The sequence below is a fragment of the Lissotriton vulgaris genome, chromosome 5 (genome assembly GCF_964263255.1).
Source record: "Lissotriton vulgaris chromosome 5, aLisVul1.2, whole genome shotgun sequence".
Lineage (NCBI taxonomy): Eukaryota > Metazoa > Chordata > Amphibia > Caudata > Salamandridae > Lissotriton > Lissotriton vulgaris.
This window is the reverse complement of record NC_141693.1, coordinates 720666575-720683106: the sequence shown is the minus strand read 5'-3', so window position 1 is coordinate 720683106 and position 16532 is coordinate 720666575. Positions and strand designations below refer to the sequence as shown.

Here is a 16532-nt window from a genome sequence, read left to right as displayed (position 1 = left end):
ATCGCCCTTACTGTGCTTTCCCAAGAGTCAGGTAATTTGTCCCTGTCCCAGTGCAGCCCTCTCCCACTTAAATAAATACCAATTATCTCCCCAGGCATCTTTAACTACCACTTACTTAAAAGCAGCACACTTAACTCTATTAGATATGAAACTTATTGATGCTTATGACCGCCTTGGTAGGTTCTCCCTTCCAAAACTGACTCTTATCATTGATGTTTTTAAGTTCCCCTAAAGTAAGGAATGATACTGTAGAAATCACAGTTCTTCTTTTCTGGAATTTTAGAGCTGATAAAAACCATGGCCCACCTGTTTAAGATGAGATTTGCTAAAAGATGGGTATTGTGCCCAATGCAGATTCAGAAAAGAATCATGCTGTTCTCAGTGATATTAAAACAAATAGGATAATACTGCTCTTAGTTGATTTGGGAAACTTGGAGGAGGTGCTTTGGTGAAGAGTGCCTTGGTTGATAATGGGGGTCAAACAGCAAAGACCTTTACTATAGCACATTTGCTAAGTAGTAGACCATGCCATGACACATGCGCTCTTAAACAAAGGGTTGAGCGTAAGTGGAAAAAATGTAAAAGCAAATAGGTTGAAGCTCACCCTTTTAAAAGAGATCAATTGCGTTTGCCACCTCTTGTTTGGATTTGGTGCTTGAGCAACATGTGGCACAAATACAGTACTGTACACATAGTTAAGGGGATTTCATTTAACCTTCTTCAGCCACTGGCTTCTTTGGCTCAGGAACCTTCAGCCATTGACCTGATACATTGGCAGTCACATCTCGGAGAGGCCACAGGGGAATTGTAGTCTCACCTTCTTTCTGTTGGCTCTTTGGATGTATCCTTCCACATCCACTTGCTTACATGACCACTAACCAAGGCAATTATTTTCTTTTAGTCATTTTGCACCAGATCATGCATTTATTATTGCTATTGTCAGTGCTCTAACTTCAAAGCTATTGTTAAGCACGCCATACTGTTTCATTACAAAAACCATGCTACTTAACAAACCAACATAATCTATTCGTGAAATAACAATATTTGGTTTCATTTCTCATATTTTTAAACATATCCTTTGTTTCATCAGCTCTGGTAAACTGAAGCACTGAAACTAAGTTATACGATCTCATGAGGTCTTCACAGTTAATATGTAAGACTTTTAAAGCAATATTACCTGATCCATCAGGCGTGCTACGAACAAAGGTCGGCAACATTTTAACTTTAGCACTTTCATGAGTTTTTTTCTTCAGTCCAGCTTCAATTTCAATTTTCATTCTTTTTTTCACCTCCATTAATTGTTCATGTGACAGGTTGAACTCTTCTAAGGTTTCTTCAATCTGTTTGTGCTGTTCAGCAAGCCTGTAGGCAACTGCTGTAACCATGGCAGCACCCTTGCCACTTCCACTTTCAGAAAGAAGGAATCGGACATCCGAGTCAGGAACTAAGCGCCTTACTGTTTTGTGCAATCTTCTGGCGTACCTGTTAAAATAATTAAAAGTAATGTAGTACAAATTTCACAACATTTTTGAACATGAATAGACTATCATGGATTTGAATGAGATGTTTAAGAAGGCAGAGAATTTGGCACAAACTGGTAAATAAATGACGAGAAAGGGATCCATTTCTAGTGCTGTGAAAACAGAATGCAGTTGTTACACACCTACCTACATGTGCTACACTACAAACACTGATAATCAGAGTAATAAAAATATAAATCATGATTGTGAGAAAGTGGCTCTGTATATACTGGACTATAATGAAGTACATTGTGTATAGAGTCCACAAACCCCAAAGGTATAACAGAGGTTAAAGTCAGGACTGACCTTACTCTCAAAAGTGGTAGCTTGGTCGAGCAGTAGGGCAGTACCAGAGGGCAGTGCAAAGCATTTGTTGTACACACTCAGTCAGCAAAGGATTTCCCACACTCAAAGACTGAACTCCAGGCCAATTGTTTTTATATCAAAAGTTATAGTCGGTTTTTTTTTAGAACCAACAGGCATAAAAATATAATTTGCTAGACATGAGTACTCTCATGTAATTACTTTGCAAGGAAGCAATAAAGTTTGTGAACACAATAGATACAAGGGTTACAGTAGGCAAAACAAGTCTACACACACTTTAGCATTGAGCTCAATGGATTGTCATCATAAAAGTACAGTTGATTACAGTACAGATAACTTTAGTAGTTCCAGGACTAGATCCTAGATTCAGTCCTGGGGTCTAAGCTGAACCCAGATTAGCAACAACGTTTTAGTAACTGTAGTGAATTTTCATGAATATAAAGCTGTTTTAAAAGTTCACACTTAGAATCTTTTCAATGAAAATCTGGCAATGTTATTCAATGGGAGAAAATTCAGGTTGCAGGTAAAGTACGATCGCGTTACTTTTGTAATCCAGTACTGGGCTCCTAGGGCCAGCGCTGGGGTCTTAACTTAAACAGTTAGGTAATTGCGTTTCAGTATTTCGTATGATTTTTAAAGAATATTTTAAGTTTTCAAAAGTAGACACTTAGAAGAAATTTCATAGAAAAGCAGACAATGGGTTCCTATGGAGAAAATACAGATTTCTAGTAAACGTGGTAAGGATTACTTTTGCGGTTCAGTACTGGGCTACAAGGTACAGTACTGGCTTCTCCCCTGCTCACATGTGAGTACTTAGGAATTCGGCTGATTTTATATGAATATTTTCAGTTTCCAAAACTTCACACTTCGAAAATTTTCTAGTCAAAATTAGTCAATGTTATGGAAATGGCAGGTAAGTGAGTTACCGGTTTCTAGGTGAGTACTTGGCTGGTGAAGTTAAGGTTCTGGGCATAGACTCAGGGCTCCCCCAGGGTCAGGTAAGTACAGTTGGTTCAGCCCCAGCAGCACAGGTGCAGAGGTAATTAGGCCCAATGATATCCAAAGAGGGAAAAGGGGGCATTCGGTTGGTGGCTGCTGGCTAGCAGGCCACGCGGCTGTGGGAGCGGGGCTCCTGGTCACTTGCTCGGGGCAAATGGGGAAGTAGGATAGGACAAAGGTGGCACAGCCAGCGGCACTCGGGCGGCTTGGTGCAGGGTGCTTTTGAGCCGTCGGGCGTTCAATGTTAGACTCTGCTGATGGGAGTCCCAATCTTTAGGAGGGTCAAGGCAGACCGGTCCTCTGGGTGTCCCAAGGTTGCTGTCCACAGGAGTCGCCGGGATTAGGCAGGAGCAGGTTCCAGGGTCGGTAGGGCTGGGGCCAAGTCAGTGGTTGTCGTCCTGTTAGCAGCTGCACGGCAGGTCTTCTTCCTCTTGATCTTCTTTCTTCTTTTTTCTTTCGGGATCTAAGGAAGGAAGGTTCAGTGAGCCCCTAAATACTGAATTTAGGGGCGTTACAGGTACGGCAAGGACAGGACCAATGGGTCCCTGTCCTGGGGTGAGTACACCACCTAGCCTGCTCCTCTCTTGTGGGAGGGGGGCAGGAGCCTAGCTGTGATTGGGCAGAGCTCCCCATCTTCAAGATGGCCGGAGCCCGGGGTCGTGCTTCACCTCGCCTCCCCCACCTGAGGGGTGGGATTGGCACAGGCTGGCACCCCCCCCCCCTTCCTGACGTAATGTGAGAAGGTGGCCTGATATGCAGTGCTCACTATTCTAGTGATCACTATGTATCAGTCCAAACAACCCTTATTGATGATTGGTTGTAAGTCAACCTGATAGACCAGCTATCCTAGTAGCATGGACAAGACCAGTCTTTAGGCTAAACTCTAGAGGGCGTGTTACGCCAGCGGTTATACCATCACATAAACCCCTTGAACACCAAGTGAAAGGACACCACACAAGTTGTTATGAAAATAAAAGGATATTTATTTAGAACACAACAGCCCTGGACTCTTTATGAGGACAGGGCGCTAAGCACAATACAAAGCTCTTAAAGAATTTCTGAAAGTCGCACAATTTACACAAATGCCCGAGGGGCACGAAAAACCATATACTCTACAAGTGGAATGCGAAATTACTAGCAGGTAAGTACTACTCTCATAGACTTTAGAAACGCTGGACCTACAATGCTGAACCCTTAGATTAGAAGCAGGAGGCCTTGGGACGTCGTGTGCAGAGTGGAAACTCTCACGCGTAATGCGGGACAAAGTCTATGGTTGCTAGAAATTACAAAGTTAGTGTTCTCGGGCGAACCCGACTAGGTAGGTCAAAAACGAAAGTGGATCTAGACACTTAGAGAGTTGGTCTACGCTGGAGCACCGTAGTACTCGGTTTACCTAGCCCAGGGGCTGCGGCTGCATAGGGTTCAAGTGTCGTCGGGTTTCTTCGTTGACGAACCAGGAGCCTGAAGTGGAAGTTGCCGGCAGGCGACCAGGGAAGATGTTCCGGGCCGATCCAAGGACTGGATCAGCTGAAGAGGGTACCTGTAAGCAGAGGGGACCAAGTTCTGAATCACTAGCCAGTGATTAGATGGGCACCAGGATGGCACTGGATGAAGTCACCTCGACCAGGTGAGTGGGCGACGCTGGGCTCTGCAGTCTCTCGGACCAGGAGGAGTTGTCGGCGACCAGGATGGAGGTGCGAGCTGTCCCACGAAGGTATCTGCTGTCGGCGATACTGGATCCAGGATTGGGGCAACAACTCTTGGCAAATGCAAGCCCACGCGGTGGACTCAAAATGGCGTCTGGAGTGGACCAGGAGGGTCCGGGGTGCTCCTCTGTTGGAGGGGAGCAAGGGCCAGTCTGGAGCACCCAGACCAGCAATGGAAGTGTCGTCGTTCGTCGTCAAGAGGGCTACAAGCCAGCAGGCAAGTGGCCGGACAATGCGGTGAGCAGCAAAGAGCAGAAGGGCCCCACGCAGATCTCGTGGATGCTGGGGGGCTGGACTTCGGTGCTGGAGCTGCTCAGGGTTAGGGCTTCTCAAACCCCAAAGCACTCACTCGAGGATCCCTCGGCGGTCGTGCTGGATAAGCGTAGTGCAGTTCTGAAGATGGCCGGTCCCTCGAGGTCTCGTCACACCCACGAATCTCTGCTGGGCTGATGATGTAGGTAGAGGTCAGAGGTGCCAGGGAAGCCGGGTCTCGTCGTGCTGGTCGGTCTGGTTCCGGAGGAAGAACGTGCAGCAATCCGCAGTGTACTTAGTTGGTGCCCGCAGATGCAGGGTGACTACTCCTTAGTCACAAGGGAGAAATCTTGAGAAGAAGTCTTGAGTTCCTTTCGTAGAAAGTAGTTTCAGGATTCAAAGATGATCTAATTTGGAAGGGTCCCCGCTCCCACCTTTATACTAAAGAAAGGGGCTAGTACGGGACTAGGTCCTGCCCATGGGTGGGACCAGGAAGGGGGGTGGTTACACCCCTCTCCCATGCCAGACTTTCCCCAGCTCAGGGGCTGGTGTTCCCCTGGAACTGGTTCAAACTGGCAGAGGCACAGTGAGCACCGGGGTGCCACTTGCAGTCACCTTCCTATTCAGCCCTGCCTACCCAGGATACACAAAACCCTGTCTGGGATGGTGCTAGCACCGCCCCTGACAGGAAACCCTTTGTCCAAGCTCTCCTCGCTGGAAGGACTCCCAGCAGCAGAAGGTCAGACTTGTGTCTGTGGTGGCAGCATCCATTTTGTGATGCTGAGGTTCGAGTTAACTTTAACCGGGGTTCACAGTTACATACATGTCGTGTCCCTCTAGAAGGGTGGAATGCTAACCCCGTCGCCAGAATTGGCGAGGGGTTAGTATTCCAATTCGTATGACACCTTACTCGACATGTTTTCATAAAGCGATACCAAAGATAGCAAATAACCGCGAGGATTATAATTCACTTAAGAGTATATGGTACGCGTTATCATAGAACAGCTATTAGGACTTGGTTCCGCAAGCTGCAGACGGGCTCAGCTCATGCCAGAGCACCATCTCACATAATTCCAAGCACTCTGCCTTCAGGATTGTTAAGGCCTGCCATAGGAGTGGCTGATAGGAATATATGTGTCCATTTTAGGGTTAGATATAGGTATACTATATCTAAAGCAAAGGGTGATTACACCACCTTGCCCCAGCTGTCATGCAGCCAGTTGTGTCAGATTTAGATGGCCAGCCAGGGTTGGCATAATACATGCTGCAGCCCCTGGTAGGCCCTGGGTACACCTATGCCCTGAGTTACAGGGTCTGATAAGGTGGCCCAGTACCAATTGGTAAATGCACCTAAGGTACACGTGTCAATTTAGTGAGAGAACAGCAAGGCTGTGGGTCTGATTAGCAGGCCCACAGCCAGAGAAGTTGTAAACCAGTGAAGCAAAAAGCAAAAATCTGGGGTGATCATAGGATTGCAGACCCTACTCTCCTACAGGTTTTCCCGCCAGTCTTCCCGCCAGAGTGGGGGTTAGAACTGGTGGGGTACAGCAAATGGTCTGGAGAAGCTCACAGAGTCGGGCATGCCTTTGAAGCTTCCCCCTGCATATCCTGAGGGAGGAGACCTAGCACCTCGCCCAGGATGTGCATTGTTGCAGACCCAGGAGAGCGGGGGGCTCTCCACCTAGGGGTCCAGCAACATGTCTGCTGTGTGGCAGCCTCTGCAGCCACTCAGCCCAGACGTGGATTGTAGGTTAGGTTTTCAGGGAGGCATCTCTAAGATGCCCTCTGATGCATTTTACATTAAATCTCACACTGGCATCAGTGTGGGTTTAATGTGCTGTGATGTTTGGTACCAAACTTGTCAGTCTTCAGTGTAGCCATTATGGTGCTGTGGAGTTCGTAATGACAACCTCCCAGCACCATATACTCTTAATGGCATCACTGCACGTACAGTGCCCAGGAATGGCCCTGGGTACTGTAGGGGCACAGGGGTCATGCACCTGTGCCCACAACACTGGCATAGGGCACCCAGCTAGAAGGGTGACTGATGTATGCCAGGGCAGTGGGTTTGTGGGCATGGCACACAGGGATGTGTGCCATGTCGACTCTTTGTTTAGTTCTGTACTTAGGCACTCACCCTGCAAAGGCAGTGTGTGGGTACCAAGGTACAGGGCCCTTAAGGGTGGCACAATAAGTGCTGCAGCCCTTAGGGGTCTTCTCAGGTCCCAATGACCTGGATACCTAGGGTACCATTTACTAGGGGCTAACAGGTGGCCAGAGATGCCAATTGGGTTTTGTTTCGACACAGTTTGCAGGGAAGGAACACAGGCCCTGGGTACCTGTTTGGCAGGAGCCCAGGGCACACTCAGTCAAAGCACACCAGCAGTCAGAAAAAGTGGGGGCATACCAAGGCAAGAAAGATGGCTGTTGGACCCGGCCCTTTTGGCAGGTTCACCCCGAGACTTTTTGCTTTTTCCTAGCCTGTTTCTGGAACCTGGTGGTGGTGATTTTAGGCCTCTGCGCACTTTTTCACTGTGGTACAGTGTAAAGTGCTTGAGCTCTCTGTGTATGTGTGGTGAGTGACCTGCCCTCCCATAGTAATGAATAGGGAATATGTATGCCCATGGTAGTTCCTGATGTGTGGGGAGTGCAGTGGCGAGTTTGATATGTGCGAACTCGTGAGATTGAATGCTGCTTAATGGTATATGTGGCATGATTGTGTCTAGTCTAGAAGTGCCACTTTTAGAGGTTGGCATATTTGTGTAATTTGTGTCTAGCGTGTGATTGGCTGGTGAGCCTGGTCCAGGAGTGCCTGGGCCTGCTTGTGGATTGACTGTCTGGTTTGAGGGTGACAGGGGCTGGGGAGCCCCAGGAGGTTGTCTGAGTCAGCCCGTGGATGAAAGGCTGCATCTGCTGCCAGGGAAGTGGGAGGAGATGGCACCTGGGAGTGACCAGGGCTGTGCCTGCCTGACCACAATGCTGGCTCCACCTCCCGCTGGACGATTGTCACCTCTGTCCCTGACACTGAAGAGAGTTCCCTATAACCAGTTCTAGCTGGTTCTCACACTGCCTGCACAAAGACTTCAAAGACTTTTCTCTGTATAAGAAGGGGCTGTGTCCCCTTCCAATTTGTTCTTGTTTCTGACTTGAATCTGCCAGGGGCGTGCTGCTGCTTGGGCCCAGGGGAATCCCTGGGCCCTGCCCAGCCCCTGGATGCCTGGAGGACTTCTTGGGGACCCCTCTGCCTTGCCTGGGCTGTTGGGGGGACTTTGCTTTGCCCTGGGATCCTTTGGACCTTCTTTCTGGCCCCAGGACTTTGCTACATCCCCTGAAGAACTTTGTTGGAACTTTGTTTGGCTTCTGGCGCTTGGGAGGCGCTGTGGTTGTCCCTAGCGCTTAGGAGCGCTTGAAGTTGTCTCTGGCGCTTGAGAGCGCTTGACTTTCACTTTCGCGGCTGCCCACGCCGCATTTTGCCCGTATTTTAATTATTTTGTAAATTACGGGTGCCACCCCGTTTATTGGGTGATTTAGCAGGTGCCACCCCGCGGCTATGCTTTATTTGGAATTCGAGGGTGCCACCCCTCATTTTTGCCCCGTGTCTTCACCGCCGCGGCCCTCGCGCCGCAGAATCCGGAAGTCAGGCAGCTTTTGGCCGGGACGGGGGCGGGGCCTGCAACCCGGCAGGAAGTCCCGCCCACCACCGCCGGCCGGAGGAGTGAAGCTGCCCGAGAGGGGAGAGAGCGAGGAGGAAGATGGCGCCTTCCGCGGTGGGGCTCCCGTGACCAAGAGGGAGCCCCGCACCCAGAGAAGAGGCGGCTGGAGGTACCGGCGGGGCACCGTTCCCGAAGAGGAGCCCGGCGCTAGAAGAGAAGCCTCGCCGCCTATGCAGCCAGCCCGAGGAGAAGTGGAGTCCCCAGAGAGCGGCCCGGTGAGTAAAACGGGCCAGGGGGTGCTCCAGAGGGGCTGCTGTTGGTGCCGGTAGACGGCACGATGACGAGAATGGAGGTAGGGCGGCCCCAGATGACAGTGGGCAGCCCCAACATTTCAACGGAGCCCAAGTGCTCCAACAGCGGGCCATTTTGTGTTTAGAGCCACGGAGGCTCTAGGGGGGGCATTGATGATTTGGAGCCCAGAGGGGCTCACATCGCCACAGTGGTTTTACGAGCCCGAGAGGCTCGAGGCGCCCTAAGTGTTCCCGGGTCCCCCGTGAGGGACCCCACCGCCCGGTGAGACTACATTGTTGTTCAGAGCCCTGAGAGGCTCCCTGCCCACATGATTGTTTTAAGAGCCCCGAAAGGTTCCCTGAGGGCATATTTGTTTCAGAGCCTGAGTGGCTCCAACGTTGGGCATGTTTGGCAGCAGCAGTGGGCGCAGTTTGCTCCTGAGGGCTAGTGAGAGCCCTGTCGCAGTTTGGATTCACAGCTGCCCAGCAATTAGTGGGCAGCTGCACCGTTTAGGTCTTGGGATGTTCTCAGGTGCCCAGCAAGTAGTGGGCACCTGCTACGTTTAGGTTTTGCGCCAGTGGCGCACCCCTGACTGGCGCTGCATGGCAGCGCGCCCTGACATTCTGGACACAGGGCTCTTTTAGTCCCTTTATTGGATGGGGGCTGGTATGTGATTTTATTTAGGTGCAATGTGCTTATCTATTTGATGGTAATTGCCTAATGTGAGTTTTGCGCATTGGTATGGTTATTGCACCTCTGAATGTGTTTTCTTGCATCATGTGTTATTCCTGCACCTCTGAATGTTTTTAGGCATCATGTGATTATTGCGCTATTGTATTGTTCTGGCACCTCTGAATGTTTTTGTGCATCATGTGTCTTCCTTTTCCCTGCGCTGCACCTCTGAATGTTTTAGGCATCATGTGTCTTCTTGCGCTGCACCTCTGAATGTATTTTATTGCATCATGTGCTTTGTTCTGAACACCGCTGAATGTGTAGGTTTATGCATCATGTGTTTCCCTTGTCTTACACCTCTGAATGTTTTTAGGCATCATGTGTTTTTCCTTTATTACTCATCTCAATGTGTTTCATGCATCATGGGTAATGTGTTCTTGTTTATACCCCTAAATGTATTTTATTCTTAGGTCGTTGTTCTTTTAGTACAGGTGGTCCTAGTGAGGTCCTGGTTCCTGTTACCAGTGGTTACTGGTTGTGTGACATAGTTGCTAATTTGTGCTACTATGATTTTTATTCTTTATTCTAAAAGTGCTATTTCTGATTCTGACAGTGGCCCATGTGGCCCTGTCCTGTACATAATCCCTTGTGAATATTTCCTGTGCCAGTTGGCACCATGTATTTTGTGTGATACTATCTGATGTGTTTTTACAATACAAAAGTTATTTTATAATAATCTTGTGTGGAGTTCCTTTTGTGGTGTGCCTAGTATGTTGTTGCTGTTGTGTGCTTGCGCAAATGCTTTACACATTGCCTCCGAGTTTAGCCTTACTGCTTGTGCCAAGCTACCAAGGGGGTGAGCAGGGGTTATCTTGGCGTGTGACTTCCTTGCCCTGACTAGAATGGTGGTTTCTGTCTGGCTTTGGCGTCAGCCTTAGCCTACCAGAAATAGCTGGTTCTAACAATGGCACTTTCTCACAATGATCAGCTACACACTTAAGACCAAAATAAGTCAAAAAAATGAACGCAGCCAGTGGCGTAACATAGGCCCCAGCATGCAGGTAAGCCCACGAGCTGCAGGGGCCCCTCTCAGCACGGTACTCTGGCCTGAAAGCTCCTGATTGAATCCGGACGAGGGGGGTCCAAGTACCTTGCAGGGGGGCCCTCACGTTTTGTTACGCCACTGATGTACCAAGGCCAGCAACAATTGTTATTTTAAAAATGTGCTTGCATTTGGAAATCTAATGAACAGCTCAAACACGTGTGGTGAATTGGTGTTGTAGAATGTAATCTTTTCAGTGAATAAATCTGACGAAAAAAAGGGATATGAACCAACCAACAGTTCTGGAAGACTAGTCAAGCTTTAAGGGCACACAAACCCGATCATTAAAGTCCAGAGCCATCAGTAGGACCGGAAACAGGGTGAGACAACTCATGCCACCCTAACAATAGGCTGGTAGAGATAATTACACCCTCCAAGTCAGACTAATGTGACAAAGAACTAAGGCGTCAGTAGGGATCCAAACAAACACCATTAGCCAAAATGGAAGGTAGAAATAAAGGAGGGGGGGGGCCTAGCACGTTGGACCTCCTCCAAGGAGCCATACGCAGGGAAAGAGAAATGCCCTGCGCTACTTCAACCTGGCTCCCGTGTGACATATGGCGTGGTGAGTGACGCACAGGAAAAGAGAAACGCCCTGCTCTACTTCAACCGGGCTCCCGTGTGACACATGGATTGGTGAGTGAGGCGCATGAGAAAGACTTGAGGCCCTCTGACGGGCCTGGTGCGGGGTGTGCTCCCTATCCCACACAGCATCGCTCAACTCGCGCTGGCCCGGAGGTCGGATCCGGCCTAGGCAGCGCTGAGCAGGTGGCTGGGGTGAACTGTCCTGGGGCCTGACCTTGATGACTCTCCTTCCTCGTTTATAGCTCCATTATAGGCACAAGACCCCACCAACACCACAACAGTAATCATCCATGAATAAATACACAACACAACTTTTGTTTGGAGAAAATATTGCTGCAGGTTTATTCCATACAAAAGTATGCAATACGGTGGGTTATCCTACGGGCGATCCAATGGCAGGCAGCTGTACCAACCTACGCTGCCCTGCCCGCCTGATGAGCCAAGCACTGTGGAAACCCAATCAGCGCTACCCTTATAGGGGTGATCCCCTTACTGGATCACGTGACACATTGGTCCCTTATTACTCATGCCCCTTTCAGGGTGGAGCGTAGCAAGGCAAGCAACCGGTTTTTCAGGCCCACAACCACCCGAAGGACTAACCGGGCGCCGAAGTCATTGTTTCAGGACCCTCCCATGAGGCTCCTGGGATTTGGCTCTGGCACCCCTATTGTGGTCTTGCAGAGGTATCCTTCTGTACCGAAGCTGCTTCCAGATCGCCCTGTAACTCTGCCTGCAACGACAAAGAAAACATTACAACGTCCTCTGCAGTTCGCTTGCCTGTCCTATGGCGGATACGCGGGTGGGTGGGAGACGGCGTTCCAGGCAACAATGAGAACCCAAAATGGAGGGGGGAGGCCTAAATACCCTCCAGCTGGAAATGATGTGTCTGGCGTGCCCTGTAAGGGACTCATCCTGGAGTCCCGCAGTCGTGAGTGAGGGTGGGGAAGTGCCCAAATGGATCTAAAAGGGCCGCCCTCTTAGGTGGCCCCCTGCGGGGGCCGTGGGCAGCTGCATAGCCTGGCTATGGTGTGTCGTGATGAGCGGCGAACCACATGTGAGTGACCCGAGGCCTTTTGACGGGTCTTTTCCAGCTGCAGAGTGTGCTCCCCCTTCTCCTCCACAAATCGTCTGGCACCTCGCACCGGCCAGGGGGGTCAGGTCCGACCTAGGCAGCTTTGTGTAGGTGACTGGAAGTGGAAAATTGCCCAACTGCGGCCTGAATCAGTTAACTCTCTAAGGTCTATCACCATTTGTGAGCCGCTGCAGCAAGCATTTCAGTTGGGCGAAACATGTAGGGACCTGTAGGCTTGGCTTTCACCAAAATGCACGGACCCTGGGCGGGGCACCAGAACTGCGAGAGTTTGTTTATGCACCTGACTGGGCCCTGGCGGCGTTCAGCACCTGAACAGACCTCCGCTCTTTTTCTGTGATCCAGTGCTGTCTTCTACAAATCCAAGACCCGAGGGCCGGATTGGGCTCAGGTCAACCTGCTCGAATAACAGACAGAGATGGATGGCCGGGGGTGGGGTGGGGGGGTCTCACGGTGCATACCCACGCCACACCCTGATGTGAAACTTAGCACCAAGCTGGGCCATATTCTCAAAGCAGTGGAGAAAATTGGTGCAACGTTGGAATGTATGCAGACCTCCCTCGAAAGCAAGATAGATAAAGTGACTACAGATTTCAATCTACTGTGTGCAGATCAGCGTAAACTAACCAACAAACTACACAACTCTGAACTCACACTGGCGGAACTGCAACCTGTCTCCCGAGAAAATACAACCTTGACACAGTCACTGATGGGACGTGTGAACAGCCTAGAGACTTGAATGGAAAAAGCCGAATTTTGATCATGCTGCAATAATAACATTCCAGTAGTGGGACTTCCGAAGAGCACGGAAAGCCAGGACGTCGTAACATATGTTGAAGCCTAGATCCAGGTGTTGGTACCTCCCACAGAACTGTCCCCCCACTTTACGGTTGAAGAAGCACACATGCCATCACGGAGACTGCCACCAGGAGCTAACCCTAGACCCCTTCTGCTTCACCTCTTCAATTACCGAGACAGCATACCGCGAGAAACACGCCAAGTAAAAGAAATGAATGTTAACAGTGCCTTGGTCATGCTATCTCTGGATTACACAATATCTGTACAGAAGCAACTAAGCTCTTTTCTAGCTTTCAAGCATCGCCGTCGCGAGCTCAATATGCGATACTAAGTGCTGTACGCCTTCATATAGTGGACAAAGACAATGTTCGCTTGATAGCGTTAATCGGTCCAAGCCATTGTCGATTTTAATTTCCCTTGGCCTGGAAGAAGCCTTAGTGCATTTTTGTAGCCTACTTGCACAGAGGCATAACAGCAAGAATAAGAATTAATGCTAATGGAGAAGTCTCAGAAGATGTTAACATCCTGAGGGTCTGAGACAAGGCTGTGTTTTAGCCCCACTTTTATTTATTTTATATATTAATGATCTCCACTCATTTCTAATCCCCACTACTATTGATGTTCCCTTAATCCGTAGCTCCCCAATACCAGCATTGCTGTACGCCGACAATGCCGTGTTGATGACCTGTACTCCGAAGGCCCTCTATCTGCTAGTGAGCGGCTTTGTTAAATTTATGGCATCATTAGATGTTCAAACTAATTTTAATAAGTCTTTTATTATGTCCTGTGGCCCCAAGAAATATAAGGAAGCAATCAGGTGCAGAAAACGGACACTTGTTACAATTCTAAACTTTTGGATAGAATGACTATGGTATCCTCAAAAACTCAATGTTTATCGGTATTGCTGTATATATCTTTCATCCGCCCCACATTGTAGTTGTGGCAGTTATCATTGGATACCATAGGACGTGCTGGGTGCCTGCCTCATCCAGAGGCTCCTCTCGTCTAGATTTGCAGTGTCCAGAAATGAAAAAATGAAAAGATGCCCCCACAGAGTAAGGGTGAGTGAAAGATATGAGTTAAAAATAGGTCCACACCAGGGGTATTTATTAGTTGGTGTAGATCTAAAGAATAAAATGTAAGCGGTACTTGTACTAGATCGTCTAACTGGATCTAAAAGTATAACATTGAAAGTAGTGTTGACATGTTTCAGCCCCCTATGGCTCAACAGAGTCTACGGGGCTTTTGTCAGGACTAAACAAACATACAAACATAGAATCGTTATTTACACCTTTTGTGTAGTATACTGAGGTTGCTTACTTCTTAAGTATTCAATGACCAATCATGCTCTTTTAACCTGAAAAAGAGAAACAGATAGACAGGTATACAATACACTTGAATTTCGTATATTTGTGTTTTCGGGGGCACAAGAGTTAACAGTAGTTTAATCTTCTGGGTCTCTGAATTTCAGAATTTTCTGGTATAGGGTAGAGAAGGAATCGTGTTGGATAGAGGACTGAGGAACTCGAGAGAGCGATTGGAGTTTTTGAAAAATAGCCCCATTGGTGTCAAGGGACCAGCATTATACAGAATAATATTTATCCACTGTGAAGTGTATAAATTCATTACATATGGCTGTACCATACTGGGATTAAGATAAATGTGTGTTATTAGGAATGGTCACAGGGCTCACACAATATTTATCTCTTTTAGTCTCCAGGGGAAGCATTGGGTATTGTCATAAAACCACTGAGTAAACGCAAGTTGATAGTTTACCGAACTAATTGTGATTAGTAAAGGAAGGGTTCACGCAAACTGTGGCAAGCGAATTGGCATGCTAATCCCAAGAAATATAATACATTATCTCTGAAGTTAGGTCATCATAGCCTAATAAGAACAAGCACCTTCACCTACCTAGGCATGACTTTTAGCGTTAGTGGCTCTTGGAAAGTGCATAAAGCAAATCATGCGAACAAACTCTCCAGAGCTGCAAGTTCGCTACTTAGCCTACCTCCTCCTAGGACAGGGAAGGTCCTGGTTCCTTTATTGTAGATCTATAGATTACAGTGCCTCCTGTCTGCAACATACAGGGCTGAACTTTGGGGAACTGAGAACTGTCATCAAGTACAACTAGAAGAAAACAGATTCTGTAGAAAGATCCTGGGAGCGCAGATTTCGAGCTCCAGTTTTATCTGCCACAGAAAGTTAGGCATCCGCTACGTTGAAGATTACATTAGTGTCCGCCTTCTATTTTGTTGGCACGTAATTTGGCAAAATACAGAGGGAGCCCTGATATAGATATTATAAAAGACTGCCTCACATGTGATGAAGGCAGAAAAATTCCATGGTTAAAGTATATTGAATCCTGTTTGCATAAGATAGGTCTCAGCAAACTATTTGAGAACCCAGAGGGCCCTTGTATTATTAATAAGAAACATTTGCAGGCGTGCCGGTACCAATTCGTGCAGGCAGAGAGAGTAAAGAGGGAGTCAGAAAAATATAGAGCAATGGCCCACCTAGGTAGAATCCACGGGCGGATTGGCTCACCCCAGTTATTTGACTGGCCCTGTGAACCATTGGGAACGCAGTTTGTTCCGTTTTAGGGAAGGGACAGTAAAATAATAATTAAACTTACCATTAGGCATTCAACCCAATTTAGATATTTGCCCATGTCCAAGCAATGGGAAATCCGTACAATCTATGTTGCTTTTTTATTCTTTTGCAATTTTGATTCCATATACATTAAAATGACCTTGCTCCCTAGGACGCTACATATTAGTGATTCTAGAGAACCTTAAAATGTATCATTACGATTGGATGATGAGGATATTCCTATTTGTGTCAGTTTGTTTCTGAAAGTCGCGCTGCCAGCAAACAAGTCAATGTCTGTGCTAGAATTTTAAAAATGTTTTTAGAGTTTTATACCTACATTTAAAATTGCTTTTATTTATTCTTTCTTATGACGCGGGCAGTTTTGATCTTCAATTGAATTATGTACATTGCACTGCTTTTATCATGTACTTTTATGGTTTAAAATGCATGAACCGAATAAACAAGATTGATTAATTGACAATGTTAGCTTCTTTCTTTCCCCCGAAGATGCTTGGGATTGGATGGAAGGTGCTGGCCACCCATTCTCGCATCCTCATCCACTGAAAATGAGAGGCTGACCGGACACATAGGGGTCCGCCAGCATGGCTGGAGGGGGCCCCCTGCCTGCACCTTACCACCCTGCCCGCTCCTTACCACCCAAAGCTGTAGACAACCTGGAGCAAATGATATTGGAAAGGAGAAGGGCTCTGCGGACAGTGGCTGTACAGCATAATTAAACCCAAAATTCGGATCTAGACATTGATTCTGCAAAGTCCTCTAACAAAGACGGTTCCTCTAAAACATGCTCAACCAGGAAAGGATCACCAGTGCCGCTGGACGTGACACCGCAGACAGCTGATCATTATCTGACTTGGCTGGGCAATCAACAACACTCCACTCTGGTAACTCATGATGACGACGACTGCTGTAAAGGCTACCCGTGGGTGA

The 16532-nt window shown here is 48.0% G+C and overlaps 1 protein-coding gene across 1 annotated transcript in view; it reads right to left on the bottom strand.

The window, feature by feature from the left end:
- Positions 1–16532, bottom strand: part of LOC147711436 (hexokinase-1-like) — a 2269016-nt gene that overhangs the window by 794531 nt on the left and 1457953 nt on the right. The window contains exon 10 of the mRNA XM_086919487.1: positions 1178–1482. Coding sequence (XP_086775613.1) covers positions 1178–1482 — 305 coding nt within the window. The remainder of the gene's footprint in view (positions 1–1177; positions 1483–16532) is intronic.